The sequence below is a fragment of the Elgaria multicarinata genome, chromosome 6, assembly GCF_023053635.1.
Source record: "Elgaria multicarinata webbii isolate HBS135686 ecotype San Diego chromosome 6, rElgMul1.1.pri, whole genome shotgun sequence".
NCBI lineage: Eukaryota > Metazoa > Chordata > Lepidosauria > Squamata > Anguidae > Elgaria > Elgaria multicarinata.
Window position 1 is genome coordinate 10,126,555 of NC_086176.1, and position 24,232 is coordinate 10,150,786.

Here is a 24,232-nt window from a genome sequence, read left to right on the forward strand (position 1 = left end):
TGGCAGGGGGAGTTCGGCAGGGGAGGCCAAGGGGGAGGCCTCTAAAAAATAATAATAATAATAAAAATAAATAAATAAAATAAAAATAAAAAAGAGGTGGGGGAAAATAGAAAAGCATAAAGAGAAAAAAAAAAAACCCACAAAACCACCACCAAACAAAAGCAAAAAAGCCCCCAAAAGATTACTTTCCCTTAAGACATCCTCATATAGTTGTGTACCTTCAGAGAGGACACAACAAAGCAAAGGCAATTCTACTATAATCAAAAAGGGGAAAAACAAAAGCAGAAATCGACATTATGGATGGAAAGGAGTCCCTAGAGGTAGTGACCTGCAAAGGGTGTGCAATGTTCGTGTTTCTGCCTGAGCTCAACATGGCGTATACCTGCAACAAGTGCAAGCTGGTGGCACTTTTGGAAGAAAAAGTGAGGGGACTTGAGCAGCGAGTGTCCACCCTCCAAGGAATAAGAGAAGTCGAGGAGTTCTTAGACCGAACGGTGGAACTGCAACAGCAACAAGAAGCACATGAGATTGAAGAACAACAGCCAGCTGAAGCAGAAGTGGAGTATGCTGAGGGGAGGAAAGCCAATGAAGAGGAAACTCCCTGGAAAAGAGTGACAGTTAGAAGAGGAATTAGAGGGCGTTCTGCACCGGTGGAGCCATTGCAGTTAAGCAACCGCTTTCAGCTTCTGGAGAATGAGACTGAAGGACAGTTTGCAGAGGAAGAAGTACAGGAGGCACCATGCAACAGTGACCAAGAGACAGAAGGTAGGTCAACCAAGAAGAAGCGAAGAGTAGTCATTGTAGGAGACTCCCTGCTGCGTGGGATTGAAACCCAAGTATGTCGTGAAGACCCATGGACTCGCCAGGTGTGCTGTCTCCCTGGAGCACAGATTAGAGATGTGACTGAAGGGTTACCGAAGCTCATAAAGCCCACGGACACATACCCCTTTCTTCTCATCCATGTGGGAACAAATGATGTCGCCAAGCAGAGCTACAAAGAAATCATTTCAGACTTTGAAGTTCTGGGAAGGAAACTGAAGAACTTTGGGGCCCAGGTAGTTTTCTCATCCATCCTCCCGGTTCTTGGAAGAGGATTAGAAAGGGAAAGAAAAATACTCCGGATGAACGACTGGCTTCGAAAGTGGTGCCGTCGTGAGAGTTTTGGATTCTGGGACCACGGGCTACGCTACTTGGAACATGGACTGCTGGCAAGGGATGGGTTGCACCTCACAAGGGCTGGAAAGAATGAGTTTGGCCACAGCATGAAGAACTTCATCAGGAGGGCTTTAAACTGAATCTTGTGGGGGTGGGAGACGTAAATTTTGAGGCAACAATGGATGAAGGCCAATGCACCACAGTACAGAGAACAGCTCCAACAGAGTCCCAAAATAGTGTCTGCAACAAGGTAGGAACAAAGCCAGACTATAAAACACATGGTCTTCGATGTCTATATACTAATGCCCAGAGCATGGGAAACAAACAGAATGAACTTGAACTCTTATTACATGAAGGCAAATACGACTTGATAGGTATAACTGAAACTTGGTGGGATGACTCCCATGACTGGAATATAGCAATTGAAGGATATAACTTGTTCAAAAAGAACAGAAGAAATAGAAAGGGAGGTGGAGTTGCACTATATGTTAAAAATACCTATCCCTGCACAGAAATACAGGCAGATGAGATTGGGAGCCCCGTCGAGAGCGTCTGGATTAAAATAAATGGGGCTAGGAATAAAAAGAATATGATAATCGGAGTCTACTACCGACCACCCAATCAAGGAGAAGACGAGGACGAAACTTTTGAGAAACAAATTGCCAGTGTTTCAAGGAAGTGTGATGTAGTAGTGATGGGGGACTTCAATTACCCTGATATCTGTTGGGAGACCATTACTGCCAAAAGCGGCCCTTCCAAGAAATTCCTGACATGTATGGGTGATAACTTTCTCCTACAGAAAGTGGTGGAAGGAACTAGAGGGTCAGCAATCCTTGACTTGTTATTGACCAATAGGGATGACTTAGTGGATAAAGTGGCAGTTACGGGAACTCTGGGGGAAAGTGACCATGTCATACTTGAATTCTTGATTATGAAGGAGACAAAAGTCGAGCGTAGCCATACACGTACTCTGGATTTTAGGAAAGCTGATTTTAATAAACTCAGAACTATAATAAGTAAGGTCCCGTGGCAAGGGAGCCTAAAAAGAAAAGGAGTGCAGGATGGGTGGGAGTATCTAAAAAATGAAATTTTAAAGGCACAGTTACAAACAATTCCAACAAGGAGAAAAGATAGAAGACAACAGAGGAAACCAATGTGGCTCCACAAAAAGCTTATTGATGAACTGAAAACAAAAAGGGATACATATAGGAAGTGGAAGGAAGGCCAGGCTACAAAAGAAGAGTACAGACAAGTGGCGCAGAAGTGCCGAAATGGCGTCAGGAAGGCTAAAGCTGTGAATGAGCTGAGATTAGCGAGGGATGCTAAAAGCAATAAAAAGGCTTTCTTCAGATACGTGAGTAGTAAAAGACAGAGGAAAGAAATGGTGGTTCAACTGCTTAATGAGGATGGCAAATTGATAACAGATGACAAACAAAAGGCTGAAGTGCTCAATTCCTACTTTGCCTCGGTCTTCTCCCAAAAGCGGATCTATGACCCCCCTGGAAAAAGTGAAGCAGAAGTTGAGGGGGCAGGATTGCAGTTTGAGATTGATAAACAAATGGTCAAAGAACACCTAATTTCCTTGAATGAGTTCAAATCCCCAGGGCCCGATGAACTGCATCCAAGAGTAATGAAGGAGCTAGCAGAAGAACTCTCAGAACCTTTGTCTATTATCTTTGCAAAATCATGGAAGACGGGTGAGGTGCCGGACGACTGGAGGAGGGCTAACGTTGTCCCTATCTTCAAAAAGGGCAAAAAGGAGGAACCTGGGAACTACAGACCAGTCAGCCTGACATCCATCCCTGGGAAAATTCTGGAGCAGATTATAAAGAAGTCAATCTGTAAACACCTTGAAATCAATGCAGTGATTACTAGAAGCCAACATGGATTTGTCAGGAACAAATCCTGTCAGACTAATTTGATCTCATTTTTTGATAGGATAACCTCCCTTGTGGACTGTGGGAATGCTGTGGATGTCATATATCTTGACTTCAGCAAAGCTTTTGACAAAGTACCACATGACATTCTGATTAACAAACTAGCTAAAAGTGGGCTAGATGGAACAACTATTAGGTGGATCCACAGTTGGCTACAGAATCGGACTCAAAGAGTACTTATCAATGGAACCTTCTCAAACTGGGGAGAGGCAACGAGTGGGGTGCCGCAGGGCTCAGTCCTGGGCCCAGTGCTCTTCAACATTTTTATTAATGATTTGGACGAGGAGGTGCAGGGAACGCTGATCAAATTTGCAGATGACACCAAATTGGGTGGGATAGCTAATACCCTGGAAGACAGAAACAAACTTCAAAGTGATCTTGATAGGCTGGAGTGCTGGGCTGAAAACAACAGAATGAAATTTAATAGGGATAAATGCCAAGTTCTACATTTAGGGAATAGAAACCAAATGCACAGTTACAAGATGGGGGACACTTGGCTCAGCAATACTACAAACGAGAAAGATCTTGGAATTGTTGTAGATCACAAGCTGAATATGAGCCAACAGTGCGATATGGCTGCAAGAAAGGCAAATGCTATTTTGGGCTGCATTAATAGAAGTATAGCTTCCAAATCACGTGAGGTACTGGTTCCTCTCTATTCGGCCCTGGTTAGGCCTCATCTAGAGTATTGCGTCCAGTTCTGGGCTCCACAATTCAAGAAGGACGCAGACAAGCTGGAGCGTGTTCAGAAGAGGGCAACGAGGATGATCAGAGGTCTAGAAACAAAGCCCTATGAAGAGAGACTGAGGGCGTTGCTAGACCTACCGGGTGTTCCGTCGTTGAGGAGCGGTGAAAGCGGCTTTTCCCGTTCAGCCGTGACGCCTCATCATCCACACCTGCCTTCGATTTATGGCGGAAGTTTGCGCCGGTTGTGCTGCTGCCGCCGCGAGCACGGTTGCGCAGCCACACCGGCCTGATTGCCGCGGCTTTTTTTTTCGCTCGCTGCACGGTTTGCGCACGTCCGAAAGACCGCAAACTTGCGCAGCCGTCAGCGATGCCGCCGCCGGCCCTGGCGGCGGCAGCGGCGGCAGTGCCAGTGCCAGCTGAAGTGCTGCTGGTGCTGTTGAGGGTCAACATTGATGCGCTCACTTCCTGATGGGGGTCGTGGCGGGTGTCATATGACCCGAGGTCAATCGTCTGCATGGCCACTCTGTGCCTACATCTCCCATCATGCCTCTGAGGTGTCGGCGGCGATGACCGCCTCTGTGCCCTGTGCCCCATCCCAAGGAGCCAACCCACATCTGGCCGTAGCCATGGCAGCAGCCCACAAACAGCTCTGCCCTCTGCCAGCCTGGTACCCACACTAACAGGCAGCGTACAGCACCGCCATTATGCGGCCACGGTAGCTGCCCACCGCAAGGAGTCACCAGCCACTTTTCCGGTCCTCCGTTCCTGCGCAAACTGTCACTGGGGAAATAAAAAAAAAAAGCCGCTCCGCCGCGCTGCCCCAGCTGCCGGACTGCGCGCAAATGGCGGAGGCGGCTTGACCGAAGCCGCTGACCACTCCCCCTTAGCACGCCTTTTCCTGACCAGTGCCGACCGCAGTGACCTCACATCCTCCCACACGTACTCCAAATTACCGCGGGACAGCAGGAAAAGGCGCACTACAACTCACTTTTTTAAAGTCGGGAGAAAGAGGCTTCACCGCGGGATAACGGCGGATCCTCGTGAACGTCATCTGGAAGCCTCGACGTGGCTGCGGAAGGTAACGCGCGCTAGAGCCTCGTCTAGTAACGCCCTGAAAGAACTGGGCATGTTTAGCCTGGAGAAGAGAAGATTGAGGGGAGACATGATAGCACTCTTCAAATACTTAAAAGGTTGTCACACAGAGGAGGGCCAGGATCTCTTCTCGATTCTCCCAGAGTGCAGGACACGGAATAACGGGCTCAAGTTAAAGGAAGCCAGATTCCGGCTGGACATCAGGAAAAACTTCCTGACTGTTAGAGCAGTGCGACAGTGGAATCAGCTACCTAGGGAGGTTGTGGGCTCTCCCACACTAGAGGCCTTCAAGAGGCAGCTGGACAACCATCTGTCAGGGATGCTTTAGGGTGGATTCCTGCATTGAGCAGGGGGTTGGACTCGATGGCCTTGTAGGCCCCTTCCAACTCTGCTATTCTATGATTCTATGATTCTATGACTGGGTTTGGGCAATTGCAGCAAGGGAAGCAGCCATTGTGGCTGCACGTTTGACTGCCATTTGATTTATTCCCCGCACAGCTTGGCATGTCATTGAACCCACAGCAAGGGTGGTGGGGAGGTTGTACCCACCCTTCAACCTACGATGTTCAGTTGAGGTTGTAGGGTGGGTACCCCCGCCGCACACCATGGTTGGACGACCCGCCGACCCGCCTTGCCGTGTGGGGAATAACAATATGAGAGCTACTTCCTTCGCTGTGATCGTCCAAACCCGCCCACTAAGTTCACAGGAAAGAACCTAACAACACCAGGTTGGACTACTGCAACCTTCTTCTCACTGGCCTTCCTTCTTCTCACATCAGTTCGCTGGTTTCTGTTCACCACTCTGCTGCTAAGATCATCTTCTTGGCTCACCGCTCTGACCATGTTACTCCACTTCTGAAATCTCTTCATTGGCTTCCAATTCACCTCAGAATCCAATATAAACTTTTCCTGTTGACCTACAAAGCTTTTCACAGTCTAGCTCCTTCCTATCTTTCCTCTCTCATCTCACACTATTGTCTCGCTCGTGCTCTTCGCTCCTCTGATGCTATGTTTCTTACCTGCCCAAGGGTCTTTACTTCCCTTGCTCGGCTTCGTCCATTTTCTTCCGCTGCCCCTTACGCCTGGAACGCTCTTCCAGAACATTTGAGAACTACAAGTTCAATCGCAGTTTTTAAAGCTCAGCTAAAAACTTTTCTTTTTTCTAAAGCTTTTAAAACTTGATTTTGATCTTACATTTATACTGTTAGTTTTACTCTACCCTGTGCCTGTTTGGTGCATTCTCTTCCCCTTCTTATTGTTTTATTATGATTCTATTAGAATGTAAGCCTATGCGGCAGGGTTTTGCTATTTTATTGTTTTACTTTGTACAGCACCATGTACACTGATGGTGCTATATAAATAAATAATAATAATAATAATAATAATAATAATAATAACACTGTCAATATGCAAATAGGTGGTATACAGGCGCTACTCAGAATGGATACACATATGGTCTGCTTTTATTGAAGTTTATGTATAATTCACTTTTTCTGAAATGCAGTAGCCAATTAAAATTGGTATTTTTAATGGCTTTAGTTACACTATATATATATATATAAAGAAATAATAATAATAATAATAATAATAATAATAATAGAATAAAAATAAAAATAATAAAGAAAAGAAAATATAAGATAAACAAACGCACAAATACACATACAATTTATCTTAATTTCCCCCCTTTTTTAATGATTTGGTGTTTTTTTTAAAATTTACAATAAAAAAAATGTCCACAGGAAAATAAATGATGCAGCTCCTTGCTGATGTTTTGTAGGCTTCCCACAAAGAGACTCCCATAATCTGTAGACTGTGCAGGTTTCTAAGACCTCGTCTTGTGTTTTTTTCAGTGCTGTGAATTTTGGAGCAATGGGAGTTTTCATGGCGCATGAGCTGCTGCACTCCTTGTATGATTACGGTACGTACTGTGAGGCATTGTGGGTAATCTGCTGGGCCTTCTGTTGCTTGCACTTAAGAGCATGAGAAGTGCCCTGATGCTGGATCAGACCAAGGGTCCATCTAGTCCAGCACTCTTCACCCAGTGGCCAACCAGCCATCGGCAAGGGACCAACAAGGCAGGACATGTTCCAACAGCACCCTCCCACCCATGTTCCCCAGCAATTGGGGCACACAGGCTTACTGCCTCGAATACTAGAGATAGCACACAACCATCAGGGCTAGTAGCCATTGAGAGCCTTCGTCTCCAGGAATTTATCCAACCCCCTTTTGAAGCCATCCAAATTCTTCTTCGTGGTCTCTATGCATCACACATATGGGCTCTGCGCCCGCGCTGAGACCTGAATCGGAACCTCCAATAGCTTAGTATAACGTTTTAGGCGGGAACCACCCCCAACGCTACTGCGCATGTGCACGTGGTTCCTGCCCAAAGGCCAGTTCTTCATCGTCCGCCATTGTGACTAGACGCACGAATCAACCTCCTTAGCGTTTTTGTAAAAATATTCTATATCTTACCCTCTTTCTTCTCGTTTTTCTCACCTCCCGTCTCTTAAATGTCTTCTTTTTCCTTAATCTAAAAAAAAGATAATTTTTAATATATATATATATAGTTAGTGTTGTTACCTCAGCGATCTCGGTCACTCACGGTCTAGGGCGTATGGCCATTAAGGCGCCATTCAGAAAGTGTGTCAGCTGCCACAGCAAATTACCACCAATGGACGGACATTCGCTGTGTGTTCTTTGTTTAGGAGAGGGCCATATTGTTCAATCTTGCCCTCACTGCATGTCGTTCACCAAACAAACCCGGAAAAATAGAGCAGACCAATTAAGAGCAGTTTTATGGGGAAAAGCCCTCAAGGCCGCCGACGCACCTTGACTAAAACCGACTGAAAATCCGAAGATACATAGCCAGAAAATGGCTGATGAACAGAGCTCTGACATACAATCCTTTGTCATCTCTGAGACCGCTATGGCGCAAAATAGGGCAGAGATACCCCTAACGCCAGGTCGATCTTTGGCGGTTTCAATGGCCAAGAAAATATCGAAACAGACCAGGACACCTAAGTCCTCTGAAACCCATGCCAAAAAGAAAAAGAAAAAGGACGCTTCCAAGTGTCCTTCAACAAAACGTCCCTCGCCACCGACTGCATCGGTACCAAGACCCTCAACGTCGAAGACGACTCACTCGACATCGAAAACAACACCTGTACCAACCAGACCGAAGCTGGCGCCCGTACCGACACCCTCGATATCGACCACTTCGGTACTGAACCAAAGCAGATCTCGCCCGACTTCGGCGGCGAGACCTATAGAGTCTATTTCGGAGGGAGAAATACAGGACTCCACACCGCCACGTTCAATTCAACAAGGGCCCCTGTCCTTACAACAGGGCCCAATCGAAATTATCACATCCCCAAGGGGATCGATACCACCCCCTTCGCCTGCTACATTTCGGTCTCCTCGACCACCAACATTTAGAGAATGCTCTCATTCACCACGTTCGGAGTGGGACAGAGGATCCGAATACTCGACTTCTCTTCGGAGACATTACGAGTATCCTGACTGGAATTATTACCGCCCATACCCTTATGAATACGGCCACCGTTATCGTCCACAGCCTGAGGAATACTTCGCACACCCTCCGCCAGTGGCAAGATCATTACCTAATCCACAATTGCCCGAACTGGAAAGACACCAAGAGCCGTCGGCCACGGTACCGAGCACAGCACCGGTACCTGCAATTCAACTAACAGACCAGTTGCTGCAACTTGCACTCCTGTCATCCCCCGATGACAACTATAACTCGGACTCCGCGTCGTCGGTGTCAATAACACCTTCGATACCATCCCCTGAGGATGCAGTTACTTCCCAAGATCCACCATCACCTTTAGATGACACGGGAAGATTTTCTGAACACACCCTTAGGATGGTTCAATCACTCGGCCTGGAAACGCAACAGCAGACCGAGAAACTTGTTGATCCAATTTATGATGTGTTACATACAGAGGCTAATGCTTCCATCGCAATTCCCTTTCCGCCTACCTTGCTTCAGACAGCACAGCTCTCATGGAAAACTCCCTCGTCGACCGCTCCCACTTCGAGGCGCCTCGGATCTATGTACCGCATACAAGAAAAGGATGCGGGCTTCTTGTTCCAGCATCCAAAACCAAACTCAATAATAGTTGAGTCAGCACAAAGCAGGGCGCAAAAGGTCCATTCTGCGCCTGTAGATAAGGAAGGAAGAAAATTAGATATATTAGGTCGGAAAATATACGCTTCCACATCGCTGGGACTACGTGCGGCTACTTACCAGGCCACTATGGCCAGGTATCAGTTATTTCTATGGGAGAAAGTAGGATCGCTTTGCGATTAATTGCCAGACAACAAAAGAGAACTGGCCAGAGTGTTCCAGTCCAAAGCATCAGCTATGGCCAGACAACAGCTAAGCACAGCCCGACATCAAGTCGATTGCGATTCCAAAGCCATGATGGGTTTCATTGCTCTCCGTAGGCATGCATGGCTCAGATCTGCTGGATTAAGCCAAGAAACCAAGACCCGCATAGAGAATCTCCCCTTCGATGGTGAGGGGTTGTTTAACTCTAAAACCAACGAGGCCCTGGACTCAATACACAAGGCTCGTACGACTGCAAAGAGGATGGGCATCTCAACTCCTGCCATCCAATACAGACCCCGTAGATGGAATAAGCAACCATACATGTATCAACAATGCCCTCAATACGACAGACCATAACGTCAACAGCAACAACAACAGCAAATGCAAAGAAAGCGTGCTTATCCCCAAAGATACCAGCCCAAGCGTCAACAGGATTTTGGGGAAAGGCAGCGACTTTGACTGCCTTTTGCACCATCACCCTATCTCGGGAAACAGACTGCTTCCATTCCTTTCGGAATGGGAGCGAATAACTACAGACTTTTGGGTCCTCACAATCATTCGCAAGGGATACCATATCGAGTTCAACACCCTCCCTCCCTTTTCGGGAATACAAAAAACATCGCCAACACCTGTCCTCATCCAAGAAATCAGCACCCTCTTGGAGAAGGGAGCAATTGGCCGTTTGCAATCCCATCAAGCAAACCCCGGGTTCTATTCCCGATACTTTACTGTCCCGAAAAGAGATGGAGGGCTTCGACCGATATTGGATTTAAGAAATGTCAACAATTACATCACCCCCTAAAAATTCCGTATGACCACGATTACATCTGTCCTACAGCTACTTCACAAAAATGTTTGGTTCGCTGTTATAGACCTAAAGGACACCTATTTTCACAGCCCATCAAGCCAGCCTTTTCTCCGTTTCTCCCTCGGAGACCGACATTTCCAATTCATGGTTCTACCCTTTGGGTTAACCACTGCTCCGAGGGTCTTCACGAAGTGCATGGCAGTGGTCTGCGCACATCTCTGCCAACTCAACATCACCGTCTACCCTTATATCGACAACTGGCTTTTAGTTTCGGACAACAAAACCACATTAGAGGCAAATATAGCCACAACGTTGGAAGTCCTCAACAGCCTAGGACTGTGGGTCAATTACGAAAAAGCCACTTTAACTCCAAAGAGGAAGATAGACTTCATAGGAGTCACCCTCTCGTCGAAAGACGGTCGAGCGTATCTCCCAATATCGAGAGCTACGGTACTACGCCACTTCGTTACAGAGATTCTACACCGGCCACAAGTTATGGCATGGACCATGCAGAGACTGTTAGGTCTGATGTCTGCCACCACAGCGGTAATAAGGTTTGCACGCCTCCGGATGAGAATCCTCCAGAACTGGTTTCTAAAGCGTTTCGATCTCCGTACCGACGCGCGTCGAACTCGATTAACGCTACCACACTCGGTACGGTCATCCCTCCTTTGGTGGATGTCGAACAAGAGCATCCTCGAAGGGGTACCCTTCCAGATACCAACGCCTTCCAAAACAATTACTACAGATGCCTCCCTTCTAGGATGGGGAGCCCACTGCGATTCTCTCCGCATACAAGGTCGATGGCCCGAATCGATAAGCAAGGAGCATATAAGCCACTTAGAATTGCTGGCTGTAGAGAAAGCACTGAAAGCTTTCACAACAATTATAATGAACTGCACTGTCTTGATCGCTACCGACAATACTACGGTAGTGTGTTACATAAACCGTCAAGGGGGCACAAGATCCCACCCATTAAACCGTTCAGCCATGCGCATAAACTGGAATTGGTGCATAAAGAGAAATATATTCCTGACAGCCATACACGTTGCAGGAACAGACAACACGATCGCAGACTCCCTGAGCAGATCGTTCAGCACCTCACACGAATGGGAGTTGGACAAAGAGACCAGAGATGACCTGTTTCAGTTCTGGGGTCTCCCCACGATCGATCTCTTCGCAACGAAGGACAACTCGGCTTGTCCCAGTTTCTGCAGCAGAGCGGGCCTGGGTGCCAACTCTCTCGGAGATGCCTTTGCAAGAACTTGGAAGGGGGCACTACTCTATATGTTCCCGCCGTTTCCAATGCTGACACGAGTACTATCAAAGATCCAGATGGATGGATCAGATTGCATTTTGATAGCTCCCTGGTGGCCCAGACAACCCTGGTTCACCCATGCTCTTCGACTATCGAACCGAGACTACATCAAACTCAGATCGACACCGAAGCTCCTGACACGGAGCAACGGCAGACTCAGACATCCAGACATACAAACCCTGAAGTTGACAGCATGGAGGATAATTCCCCATCGCAATTGCAGGGCATCACAGTAGATAAGATCTTACTAGCCTCTCGAAAACCCTCTACCAGGAGATCATACATGTATAAATGGAAGAGATTTACTCAATATGCACATCATAGGAGCTTTCAGCCTGATTCGTGTACCATCGACAATATACTTCAATACTTGTTCTATACCGAAAGGACTTGAAACTGTCATCAATCAGAGTTCATCTCGCAGCCATCTCTTCCTTCCATCACGGCATCGACGGGTTCTCAGTGTTCTCCCACCCTCCCACATTTTTAAAGGGCTTAAAGAATATCTTACCATCAACAAGACATATAGTCCCTACTTGGAGTCTATCTGTGGTTCTAAAGGCACTTACAGGGAAACCTTTCGAACTGTTGGCCACAATTGACCTCAGGCTGCTGTCATTTAAAGTAGCATTTTTAGTTGCTATAACATCAACTCGACGTGCGAGTGAACTCACAGCCTTAAGGGTGGACCCACCTTATCTCAACTTCCATAAGGAAAAGGTGGTGCTCAGAACTGATTTAGCTTTCCATCCTAAGGTTGTATCCACCTTCCTTAACTCGCAAGATATTGTATTACCAGCCTTTTTCCCCGAATCCTTCAACTCCACTGGAGTCCACTTTACACATGCTAGATGTTAGAAGAGCATTGGCTTTTTACAAATCCAGAACAGAAACTTTTAGACAAACAAAACAACTGTTTGTGTGCTATGGTGAGCCAAGGAAGGGTCTCCCTGTGTCATGTCAGCGCTTGTCACGCTGGATAACCCAGACCATTGAATTGGTGTACACTTTAGCTGGCCTGTGTCTCTCTGAAACTGTCTCGGCCCATTCTACAAGAGCAATGGCTACATCTGTAGCTTTTCGTAGAGCAGTGCCATTACATGACTTATGTAAAGCAGCAACGTGGTCTACTCTGTCCACGTTCATAAGACATTACCACCTCGATGTTCGAGCAAGACAGGACTGTTCCTTCAGTAGAGTAGTTCTCTCTGAAGTATTCAGATGACACACCAACCCACCTCCAAGGTAGGTCAGCTTGCTAATCGCCCATATGTGTGATGCATAGAGACCACGAAGAAGAAATGCAGGTTGCTTACCTGTAACTGTAGTTCTTCGAGTGGTCATCTATGCATTCACACAACCCACCCGCCATCCCCTCTTGGTGGTGTGTTTATTATGTTTTTCCTTGCACTCTGTTTTCAGGGTGTTCTCTGATGTTTCAGGTACTTTTTTATCTTTATTAGGTTATGTTTAGGGGGTCACAATGTCGGACTCCTGTAAACTGGCCTTTGGGCGGGAACCACGTGCACATGCGCAGTAGCCTCGGGGGTGGTTCCCGCCTAAAACGTTATACTAAGCTACTGGAGGTTCCGATTCAGGTCTCAGCGCGGGCGCAGAGCCCATATGTGTGAATGCATAGATGACCACTCGAAGAACTACAGTTACAGGTAAGCAACCTGCATTTGCTGGCCAGCACCGCATCTTGTGGGATCTTACTTCTGTAAGGCAGTGTCAGGTAGGAGAAAGGTGCTTAACCCTCCCCGCATCCACTGTTTCCGGCTGCAACTCCCCCTTCCCCCCCCAAGCCACTTTCCCCCTAGCCAGGGTTCCAGACCCACATTCCAGTCACAAATGTGGATCTGGAACCCTGGCAGGAGGAGAAGGGGCTCTCCCGTGCTCACCACCTGTCCATGCAGATGGCTCCTTCAGATGCTGCTTTGCAGAAAAGAATCAGCGGCTGAGGGTTCGGCACATGAGGCAGTTGGGTAAAGCATTCGTGTAGACCCAAGGAGATGCAAAGCACAGCCTTGGCTAGTATCAGTGATACAACTTCCTCCTTTCCTTAGTGGTTTGTTGGGCAGAAGTGTGTGTGCCTAGGCTGTACTGCAGATAATATACAGTTTACTGCAGTGCAGTAGCTGGTGAGGTCAGTCGCCACTTAGGACTTACCCTCCTGTGTTTTCCTTTTGTTCACAGTGTTGCCCCAGTCCTGCTCTGCCTGTGACATGGAGACACTGGCACAAAGTATAGACTGTCTTGTGGAACAATATGAGAGCTACTCCCTGAAGGGCCACGGCATCAATGGCTCTTTCACTCTTCTGGAGAATGCAGCCGACACTGGGGGACTTGCTATTGCTTACCAGGTACCAAAATCAGATCGTCAACAGAAGTCACAGAGTACTGTCCTTAGCCCTAACCTGCAACCACTCCCTCCATGCTGTGCTCTCCACACATCCTTGCCACTCTCTCTTAGGTGGTGTTCGCGTCACCCACCTTGTTGCCCTCCTCCTCCTCTCTTCTAATACACTTTGCTCATGTGTGCCCATTCGCACTTATGTTCCTTCACTGATAGTCCCACAGTGGGATCATCAGATGGGGGCAGGGGGATCACAGGAAATCGTGTTTCCTTACCACGGGCTCTCTTGCTGGTTCTCTTCCGCTTTCAAAACGAGCACTTTTCACCAAGAAGAGACTAGCGAACACATGGCCTGTAGATTTCAATGGGTTTTAATGGGGACAGCGGCTTCTAGTGGGCAATTTAAAGGGCAACCTCAGAAGACTCGGATGAAACCAGGTTTATTTAGTCACTCTAAAACTGAGAAATGGAGCGGAAGGCGCATGGGAGACAGATGTCGTCAAAAGGACCCGCAAAAAAATGTGAGTGGCTAGTAACACGTGTGCAATAAAACGCTTGTCTGATGACACTCAATAACTATTGTTCCCTCATATTTTCATGAATCCCAAGGATTATACAGAAGTGTTTGTTCTGTTAACACTGTTGCTTGATGGTTCACCTTCAGCTTCAGGTTTTTTTTAAAGATTGTCATACAAAGATAACATTTCACCAAACTATACACATGTCCAGGGATTTGGGTGGAAATGTAGCTTTGCAGGAAAAAAAAGAAAAGAATTGATTGCACAGGACAAGCTTGTGCAAAAAGTCATGGAACAAAACAGAGAAAAAATAACACATTGGACTGCCCAAGAAGCCATGGCTACTTTTGCAATGCAATTTGCAGGAGGCAAGATAATGCAATAGAACTTGGTTGCTGCCTATACAATGAAAAAATTCAAGACAAACATAGGATAAAAGTGATTGGCTAGATACTATGTGGTGCAAATATTCCAAGCTGAGGAGAAGATTGGCAGATCAAGAAAAAATTATTGGTCTTGGGGACTGATTTTTAGAACAAAGCAGAACAACTTTTAAAAAGGCAAAACAACCTAAAACCATAATAGAAAGACATAAATACTTAAAAGGTTGTCACACTCTTCAAATACTTAAAAGGTTGTTACACAGGGGAGGGCCAGGATCTCTTCCCGATCCGCCCAGAGTGCAGGACACGGAATAACGGGCTCAAGTTACAGGAATCCAGATTCTGGCTGGACATCAGGAAAAACGTCCTGACAGTTAGAGATGTACAACAATGGAACCAGTTACTTAGGGGAGGTTGTGGGCTCTCCCACACTAGAGGCCTTCGAGAGGCAGCTGGACAACCATCTGTCAGGGATGCTTTAGGATGGATTCCTGCACTGAGCAGGGGGTTGGATTCGATGGCCTTATAGCCCCCCCCCCCATGCTACTATTCTATGATTCTATGATTCTAAAGCAACAGCAATTAAAATGGAAAATGTAGGTCCAGTGCATTCTGCTTTCAGACAAGCCCGCCCATTCCCTGGGCCCAGAGAATAGTGCTACATGGTTCAAGCACAACATGCGAAGTGCTGCTCCTCCCTCAGCCAGTGGGCAGCCTTCCTATCGGGGAATGAGAGGTCGTCACGGGTGGCAGGGGGCACGGTAGGGATGCAGGGTCCTCTGGGCCAGTTTTGCATTTCCCAGTGGGAAGAGCATCTGCCGGCCAGAAGGCAACTCTCTGGTGTGCTTTTCTTTTCATGGTAGATATTCTCTCCTGCTTGGCCTGCTGTGGGGAATAGAAAAGTCCCAACGGCTTCAACAGGTGAGGGAGAAGGGTGAGCAGACCACTGCACAGTCTGCTAGTGCATCATTGATTAAGAGTGCTTCCAAATGATTTTATTGTGCAGTTAGGCTGGCCTCATTCACAGAATTTTGTTGGTGGGTCTAGATAACTTCCTTCCTCCCTCCCTCCCTCCCCCTTCCCTTCCCTTCCTTTCCTTGTTTTTTCTTACCATAAACAATCTATTAAGATGGAATCGCTGCACGATGTCTTTTGATTGGTAGTGCTTGGAGCCCTCTGCCTGGAAGCATCCTAGTTCGAGTCCTCTCAGGGCCAACCTGCTGACCTAGCTTCCCATTAGAGATTACTCCTGGAAAGTCAGGACTAAAACGGTGAAATATATTTTGAGATTTTAATTTCTCTCTCTCTCTCTCCACTTTGCCCACAGGCCTATGAGAACTGGTTGGCAAAACACAAGCAGGTGAAGGAGTTACCTTGGCCAGGGCTCTCACACCACCAACTCTTCTTCATCAGCTTTGCCCACGTAATTCACACTTTGGTTTCTTTTCTCATTTCCTCTGATTTGCCCTGGCTGGTATTAAGCTACATTAATCTCACCCCTGAGTTTTCTTTCTTTCTTTCTTTCTTTCTTTCTTTCTTTCTTTCTTTCATTCATTCATTCATTCATTCATTCATTATATTTATTTATTTGTTGCATTTATATACCACCCCATAGCTGAAGCTCTCTGGGCAGTTTACAAAAGTTAAAAACATTAAACATTAAAAACAAATATACAAAGTTTTTTTTAAAAAAAGCATAAAAACAACAGTATCCTTATAAAAACAGCTATTCTGTTTTAAATATGCATTTAACAGCATATGTTGTTAAATGCTGTGAAATGCCTGGGAGAAGAGAAAGGTCTTAACCTGGTGCCGAAAAGATAACAATGTTGGCACCAGGCGAGCCTCGTCGGGGAGATCATTCCATAAACGGGGGGGGGGGGGGACCACCGAAAAGGCCCTCTCCCTTGTTGCCATCCTCCGAGCTTCCCTCGGAGTGGGCACTCGGAGGAGGACCTTAGATGTAGAGCGCAGTAAGAGGGTAGGTTCATGTCGGGAGAGGCGTTCCATATTCCTTTATGATTTAGTTGAATTGTGTGCAAACGATTACTTTTGTAGAGCGATAGGAGGCACCTTCCTGCTACCATGGCACTAGGTGCAACTCAACATCTGCAGCCCAACAACTGTACAAACAGAACATGGCAGAGTGTGCCTGGATGCAAGAAGAGAAAGTCTGGTCGCTTCCTTTTCTTGTTTCCAAATTGGCCTCTTCCCTTAGATCGGTGCAAGTCAATAGGGTGCTGAAATTGGCCCAATTCAGACTTAACAAGAGGTCAGGAGCAGTACTGAGCTTTGGTAGCTCAGTACTGTTTAATAGTTCTCTTTTAAATAGTTCTCTTTTTTTAATAGTTCTCTTTTTTAATATAAAAATGCACTTTTCAAATGTGACCACAAGTTTGGAAACTTGTGAGCTTTTCTAGAAAACTATGCTCCTATTTGTATTCGTATTTGGGATTGCAAACTGGGCAAATTCGAAGTAAAAATAAACCCAAACAAATATTTCCTGCGTCCCTTCTCCCCCTCACCTGCCTTCCTCCTCTATATGTGAGGGAAGGAAATTTAAAGCTTCAAGACATGTTTGTAACAAATCATTTCCTTTTTTGTCTGAATTCAGGCAACTCTGATTTGCACAAACCATGGTTAATAAACCAGGATGTGCTGGTTTATTAACAAACTATCATTCGTATAAACTACCGTTCCCCATATTCAGGCAAAACCAGAAACTGCAGTTTGTTTTAAGCTATGAATGGAGGCTTCTACTATGTGAGAAGATGTAACATACTCCATGCCAAGGTTTGGATCCCCTCTTATAGTAGCCAGTTTGATCCCCCCCACACAAACCCTGCAGCTACTCAAGGCTAGAGCCCCAGCTCCCTAAAGAATTGTTGAATCACTTAGGGGCTAATCATATGTTACATGCAAACACTTGTAACTGAATCCCATTTTTAATAATAATAATAATAATAATAATAATAATAATAATAATAATAATAAATAATTAGAGGCACTTTGGGAGCAGAAAGGTGGTAAGAGAGAAGAGAAGGCCCTTCAACTTTTTCTTGCCTACTTTTCTTCGCTCCCAATGGCCCCGGTCCAAGTGGCTTTTCCCCTCACTGAGCTCCACAAGCGTGTTTGCTCTCAGAAATGTGTTGGTTTTGTTTTAAAAGCTTTTGTCCTGCCTTTCTCCGCTATCCAAGCACCCAAAAGCTGAGGGGAAGGGCAGCAAAGAGGAATGTGAAGGACTTGAATGGAAAACGCTCAGTATTGACAAGTGTGTCTTCTCTACAGGCAATGTGTGGGCACCAGAGCCTCGAGGGACTGCAAGACTTCTTACGCAGGGACCCCCACAGCCCCCCACCACTTCGAGTCCTCGGGTCTTTAAGCAATAGCCAAGATTTTTCCAGGGACTTCCACTGCCCGAGTCAATCACCCATGAATCCAGTTCAAAAGTGCCGCATCTGGTAAAGCCCCCGGAATAGCACATGGGACAATTGATGCAAAAGAAAGAGACGAAAATTGTGGGATTATATGGATTGAGTGGTGTTAGCCAAGCTTCTTGCATGTGCTTATTCCATTCCTTCCCTGTCCTTCCTTCACTACTTCCACACGACTGGTCAAGGTGGAAGAAGGTTCCGTCCATTTGTCAAAAGGGAAGCAACTACAGAGAAGATACTTCACTGTGGAAATTCTTATGTCCTAACTTGGCCTTGGGGAACTGAAGATCAGGTGACAAGTCACTGGTGACTGTGTCTGGTGCCTCGGTTCCAACCAAAGGTGAAAATGACAACAAGAGACTTTCTGACAACTATAACCATATGGGATGATGAGACACTAAGATGCAATGCATGTCAAAGCATGGACGGGGCTGACTGTAGTTTAGAACCCAAACCATGACCTCATTCTCATTGAGGTGGTAGACCTGTGCATGGGCCTGTATCACATCAACATGCCGACGAGTCCTCCATCAATAGAAAAATCCATCCATGTAGAAAACTAGATGACAAGGAGAAGAGTTCTGTCGTGCCTGCTCCCTTACATTTATTTCCTAAATTCAGGGATTTTTTTTGTATGGAAGAGTATTCCATTTTGTGACACATGCACACACACACACACCACACACTTGAAGTGGCATATCCAGACACAAGTTGACAGTCTCTGTAAAAACGAGGGCATGATTTGATCTTCCAAATGCCCAAAGACAAACCATTGTTGAAAGTTGCTTATCTGCTTTTGTTTTCGGTCCTTTCAGGATCATAAATTTTCCATCTCCGCGGTGCAGCCTCTGGAGACAAAGCACTATGGTTCTTTCAGTTCAAACATCACACCAAACCAAAGTTTGCAAATTCCCTTCAAACCATAATTGTGATGTGGTTTGATGTGATATTAGAATTTGTCCTAAATGAATGTACATTGTGTACTAAATGTATTGTTCTTTATTTCACACTATACATTTGATACCGTTCTGAGATTTGGTTTGTGTGGCCTGCTCCTCACTCACCCACCCCACTCCACACAGGTTACAGGCAATGAGATTGTGTTTTCCTCATTTCATCATCTGGAAGCCTAATCCAGAGGTAGTCAACTAGCAGCCCATGGGCTCCATCCAACCTGGTTTTAGCTGTTATCTGATGCTCTTTGTTGGTTTCCTACTAACTTAGCTAGTTGGAAAGGAAAAGAAAGGAATCTCTCGTGCAAGCACTGAGTCATTACTGACTCTTGGAGGGACGCCAGCTTTCGCTGACGTTTTCTTGGCAGGCCTTAGAGCGGGGTGGTTTGCCGTTGCCTTCCCTGGCTGTTATTACCTTTCCCCCAGCTAGCTGGGTACTCATTTTACCAACCTCGGAAGGCTGAGTCGACCCGAGCCGGCTGCCTGAAACCAGCTTCTGCTGGGATCAAACTCAGGCCGTGGGGAGAGTTTCGGCTGCAGAAACTGCTGCTTTACCGCTCCGCGCCACACGAGGCTAGTTGACAGTCTGCTAAAACACATTCAAAACTTTTCTGTTTTCCTATCATACAAAGAAGAATCTTTTTGCCCCAGTTCAGTGATCATAATGAGGAGAGTGCTCTGCTCAAGAGAAGAAAAGCTCAAACCTTTGCTAAAGAAAGATCCTTTTCAGCCTCTACTGCAGGGCAGGAGAAGAGAGGAGATTACTCTTCATTATTTGATCACCTCATCTCATCAGTAACTTGTGCTGAGTGGCTCCTTCCTCCCAAAATAAAAGTAGCAGTATTAAGCACAGTTTTAAAAAAGTTTGCTTAATGTAACATGTAGCTCGTGTCTGTTTCCTATGACTTGCACGCCAACCAAAATATTATATCCACAGTGGTTTCAGGTGGACAATCAAACATGATGAGTCTGGTAATAACTTTTATTAGACAAAGGCTTTATGCTGATTTTTTTTAAAAAAAAATCCAACCTCTTTTTCAGAACTGCATCTGGATGTTTTCTTGAAAGCCATATAATTAGCAAAAGTGCCAAGCACAATACTGTAAAACTCAAGGCTTTACTCTAAAGTGTCTTTTGCTGAGTAAAAGATACTAACCATTTCTAGTTCACCAGGAAATAGGCCACAATGCGGCATGTGAATTCTGCCACTCAATCATTAAAAATCACAGGTGGCTTAGAGTATTACAGTGGTGGCCAAAATTGTGGACACTTTTTGAAATTTTCATGTCTTGCAACTTTGCATGCTTATAGAAAACGTTCTGTTTCATGAAATTCAAATGTTTATATATCAATTGGAAGACCTGATTCACATAATACAACAATCCTGTTTCTTTTCCTGCGTATCCAATCAACTCTTTTCTTTGGCGCCATTGCTCTATTTATGATGGATGTACACACGCTTTGAGAAATACTTGAAATATTCACAAAATCTCCAATTGCGCTTCAGTTACAGAACAAACAGCAAAACTGACTTTCCCCAACTTGAAACATGATGTATCGCAGCTACTGCCATGTGATTGGTCCCCAGAACAAGGACTGTGATTGGCCAGTAGGGTTTGCAATTCCAATCCGCTTCTTCACTCAGTCACACCTGTGTTTGTTTTTAGACTAAAGTAAGCGTAACGTTTTTTGTACTGCAGCTATTTGCATTCTGTTTTCTGTATTGAATTCAGCATTAAATTATCTTTCAACTGATATATAAGCATTTGAATTTTGTGAAAGAGAACAAGCATGCAAAGTTGCAAAACATGAAAATTTAAAAAAGTGTCCACAATTTTGGCCACCACTGTAATTCTCATCACTCTCCAGCCATGGGCAATCCAATGTATCTCTTGCATGTTATGGGCACACTCCACTGGGATGTTCTGCACAAACCCCGTTGAAACCAACTCTGTTTTATGCAGCTCCTGCTTGTTTCAGTGGGTTTGCACAGGGCAACTTCCCCATGTATTGTGCTACTTATTTCTTTATAAATTTGATTGCAACCTGTGCAATATTTTTTCCAGTTTATTTGAAGAAACTTGTATTAACTTGTAATCTTTTAAAACACTCAATTGATAAAGCTCATTGATACATTGTTGATGTTGTGAATAGCACAATCAATAAAACTAGGTGGTACAACAAGCATTAATCTTGTATTGTATCAGTGGGGTTACTATAATGGCAGTATTGCAATCAGCAGGTCTTGGAGATCCAACGATGTGGGTTGATTTGCTTTTAAGGTAAATAAAAGGCTGAGTTTTAGGTCTGTTGTGCATATAATGGTAATAACAGCGAGGGAGAGCGAGTCTTTGGCACTGTGCCACAGAAGAATCCATGTAGAACGAGCCAGAGACTAAGATCTCCCTGTACGTATGCCCTGAGGAGTGCAGATGCCCCCACCTCCATGGTTGCTCCTGTGCTGCTCTGGGTCAAGCAAGGAAGCAACACTTGGGCCTTGGGAAGTGTGTAGCACTGGTGCAGAATGCTAAACATACCCTATTTCTTCAATTCTAAGACACACTTTTTTCCCATATAAACATCTCTAAAAATGGGATGCGTCTTAGAATTGCGAATGTGTCTTAGGGTTTTTTTTTTCTGTTGGTGGTACTGAAATTAGTGTGCGTCTTACAATCGATGGCGTCTTACAATCGAAGAAATATGTTACTATTAAAGGAACCCATGTGGGTGGAAGCCTTTATACCTTGAAAGGTCTGGGAAGAACCACAGAAGAGGCAGCTACATTTGGGGTTGTACAGAGCCCAATGTCTACAGGAAAAGCAGCCATGGTCAGAGGACCATACTAGATGTTACTTTAATTGCATTTAATGTGTGTGTATTTCTTTAAAGATAGCAGCTGTGTGTGTGGGGGGGTGGAGGGCAGGAGAGGGACTGTGGCACATGGGGAGGGGGTTTAGCCTGTCCCAGTGAAAATTGCCTCTCTGAAGCTGGTTTCCCCCCCCCCCCCCTTCCTTCTCCATCAAGTTTGGCCTTGGTTGTTCAGAATTCTGAAAGCCCTCTCTCCTGGCTGTTGAAGAAAGATGGAAGAGTTTGCTTGGATACTGAGTATCAACAAGATATGACTGGCAGGCAGGTCTTTCTCATTCAGCTAATCACCTCTAGCAGGTGGAGTAGGGAAGATTAGGGATGTCCTGCCCCCTGAGTGTAATTTCAAGGCAAAGTCCAGCTTTCTTAAGTGTGAGCAAGCTTCAGCCTTCTAAAAAGACAGAGCCAGGCTGCTTTTCACATGGGGACTGTAACATGTAGCCAGGTTCTAAGTGTCTCTCTAGACAAACAGCTCAACACAGGGTGAGATTGTACTCGAGTATACCACTTCAGATTACAAGAGGGATTGCACAATTAAATACTCCCTCACCCCAAATTAAAATAATTTTACATATAAAAAAAACTAGGATATATCAGAGAGAAGGCTAGGCTGGCATTCTTTCCCCTGACATCTAGTTTTCTGTATGCGGGGAGGTTTGTTTTTAATATGTGTTCTGTCATGCAGTCAGTGGAATAGTCCAGTCCAGGAACATTTTTACGACATGGTTAGCTATCAGTCTGGAAAACTCAAGAGCACCCACGAGAAAGTACTGCAAAGGGAGGATCAAAGGCCAAGGTTAGGACTTAGAACAGACTCTGCAAGCTTTGGGTAGGGGATTTATTGCTCCTCTCAGGGGCCATGATGTGGAGACATGCTTAGCTGGTACAGAAGTCCCTGTTGTCTGGTAGAGCCCCAGAGTTCCCTGGGCATGAGCGATGAAGCTGCAGGCATCTCTTAGTAGGCAATCATGAAGCACAAGTAGATGTTCATGTGGTCTTCATCCATTACCATTTCTAAGACCTCTGGCTCTATGTCACGCATAAAAAAAAGAGCATGACACAGGCGGTGTTCAGAGAGATGGCTAGGTCTAGCAAGATGTCCTTCACCGCCGCATTCTCCAACCGCTGGAAGTCCTCACTGCTGACCATGTTGATCACCTCCATGCCTTCCCCTGTTGACGAAGCCACAAATGTTTCTTCCATCTTCCCCCCGCCTTAAACACAAAGGGGGAATCAGCAGCCTCTTTTCCATGTCTCTCACTCTCTCATTCACCCTAACCCTTCTGACACTCTATTCTGCCCTTTCCTTTCTCTTGAGTCATTTTTGGATTTCCTCCTTAGTTTATCCTAACAGCCCCCTCTAGTAGAAGAGCACTGAATTTTCATGAGGTTTGGGTTTTGCCAAGTAACTTGCCATTTTAGGAGGCACTTTTACACACTTACACACACACACAATCCTATTATTTTGTACATTTGATACGTCCGCTTGCAGACATGGTTCAGCCAATCTGTTGCTGCTTCATGGCTGGGGATGTAGAGGACAATAATTAGGACAATCTCTCCTATGCCATGACACTGTAATGGCAGTTTCACTGCTCTCCTGGGCAGTATGGAAAGACTTTCAGGCTAATCCTGCTGTAGTCATGCAGAGTTATCCTGCAATTGGGGCAGGATTTGTATGAAGATGTGTATTTAAACGCACACATCCCAGTGAAAGTAATGCAGTGTGTGTGGATGGCATCTACATTTGCTCCATAACACCCTACTTTGACACCCATCCCTTTGCAAAAGCTTTTTTTTTTTTGCAAAGAACTGTGAAAAAATGCTGTAAAGGGACATGTTTGTGAAATGCACCTCCTACTTAGCATGATTCTCTAGTCTTCTATTCACTGTATAGAAATGGATTTCAAACTTTTCACCATCAGGGCCCCCTTGCCACATTGCCAGCTGCTGAGGAATCCCTTCAAATCTCCCAAAGAAACCCTATGGGTAGGAGAAATGCTGGGGCATACTGTATTTTACACCGGTGCGCGGCCAGTTCATAGAGATCACTGGGCTGATCAGCCTTGCTGGGCCTCACCATTGCCCTGATTGAACAGAGAATGTAACTCACCTAAAACCCACCCAACATCCTTCTGAAGCTGTACATTACTAGGGTGTATCAATAGTGAGTGGGTGATCGGTCATGAAAGCTTGCCTGTAGTGACTGATCTTTTCATTGTGGAATCCCTGATAAGATTATGAGATTCCCCAAAAGATGGTAGTGTTGTTGTTGTTGTTTTAAAATCTGCTTCTCTACCAACAAGCTCGCACTATTTATGACCCACCAGGCCACATGTAGCCCACCAGACTTGAATTATGGTCTGTTAGATGTC

At 45.6% G+C, this 24,232-nt stretch overlaps 1 protein-coding gene across 2 annotated transcripts in view; it reads left to right on the forward strand.

The window, feature by feature from the left end:
• KEL (Kell metallo-endopeptidase (Kell blood group)) overlaps positions 1-21,296 on the forward strand; it is a 58,621-nt gene extending 37,325 nt beyond the window's left edge. For both annotated transcript variants that reach the window (XM_063129006.1, XM_063129007.1), the window contains 4 exons: positions 6,722-6,789; positions 13,545-13,711; positions 15,933-16,028; positions 17,894-21,296. In XM_063129006.1, coding sequence (XP_062985076.1) covers positions 6,722-6,789; positions 13,545-13,711; positions 15,933-16,028; positions 17,894-18,070 — 508 coding nt within the window. In that variant the 3' untranslated portion in view covers positions 18,071-21,296. The remainder of the gene's footprint in view (positions 1-6,721; positions 6,790-13,544; positions 13,712-15,932; positions 16,029-17,893) is intronic.
• The last annotated feature ends 2,936 nt before the right edge of the window (positions 21,297-24,232 follow it).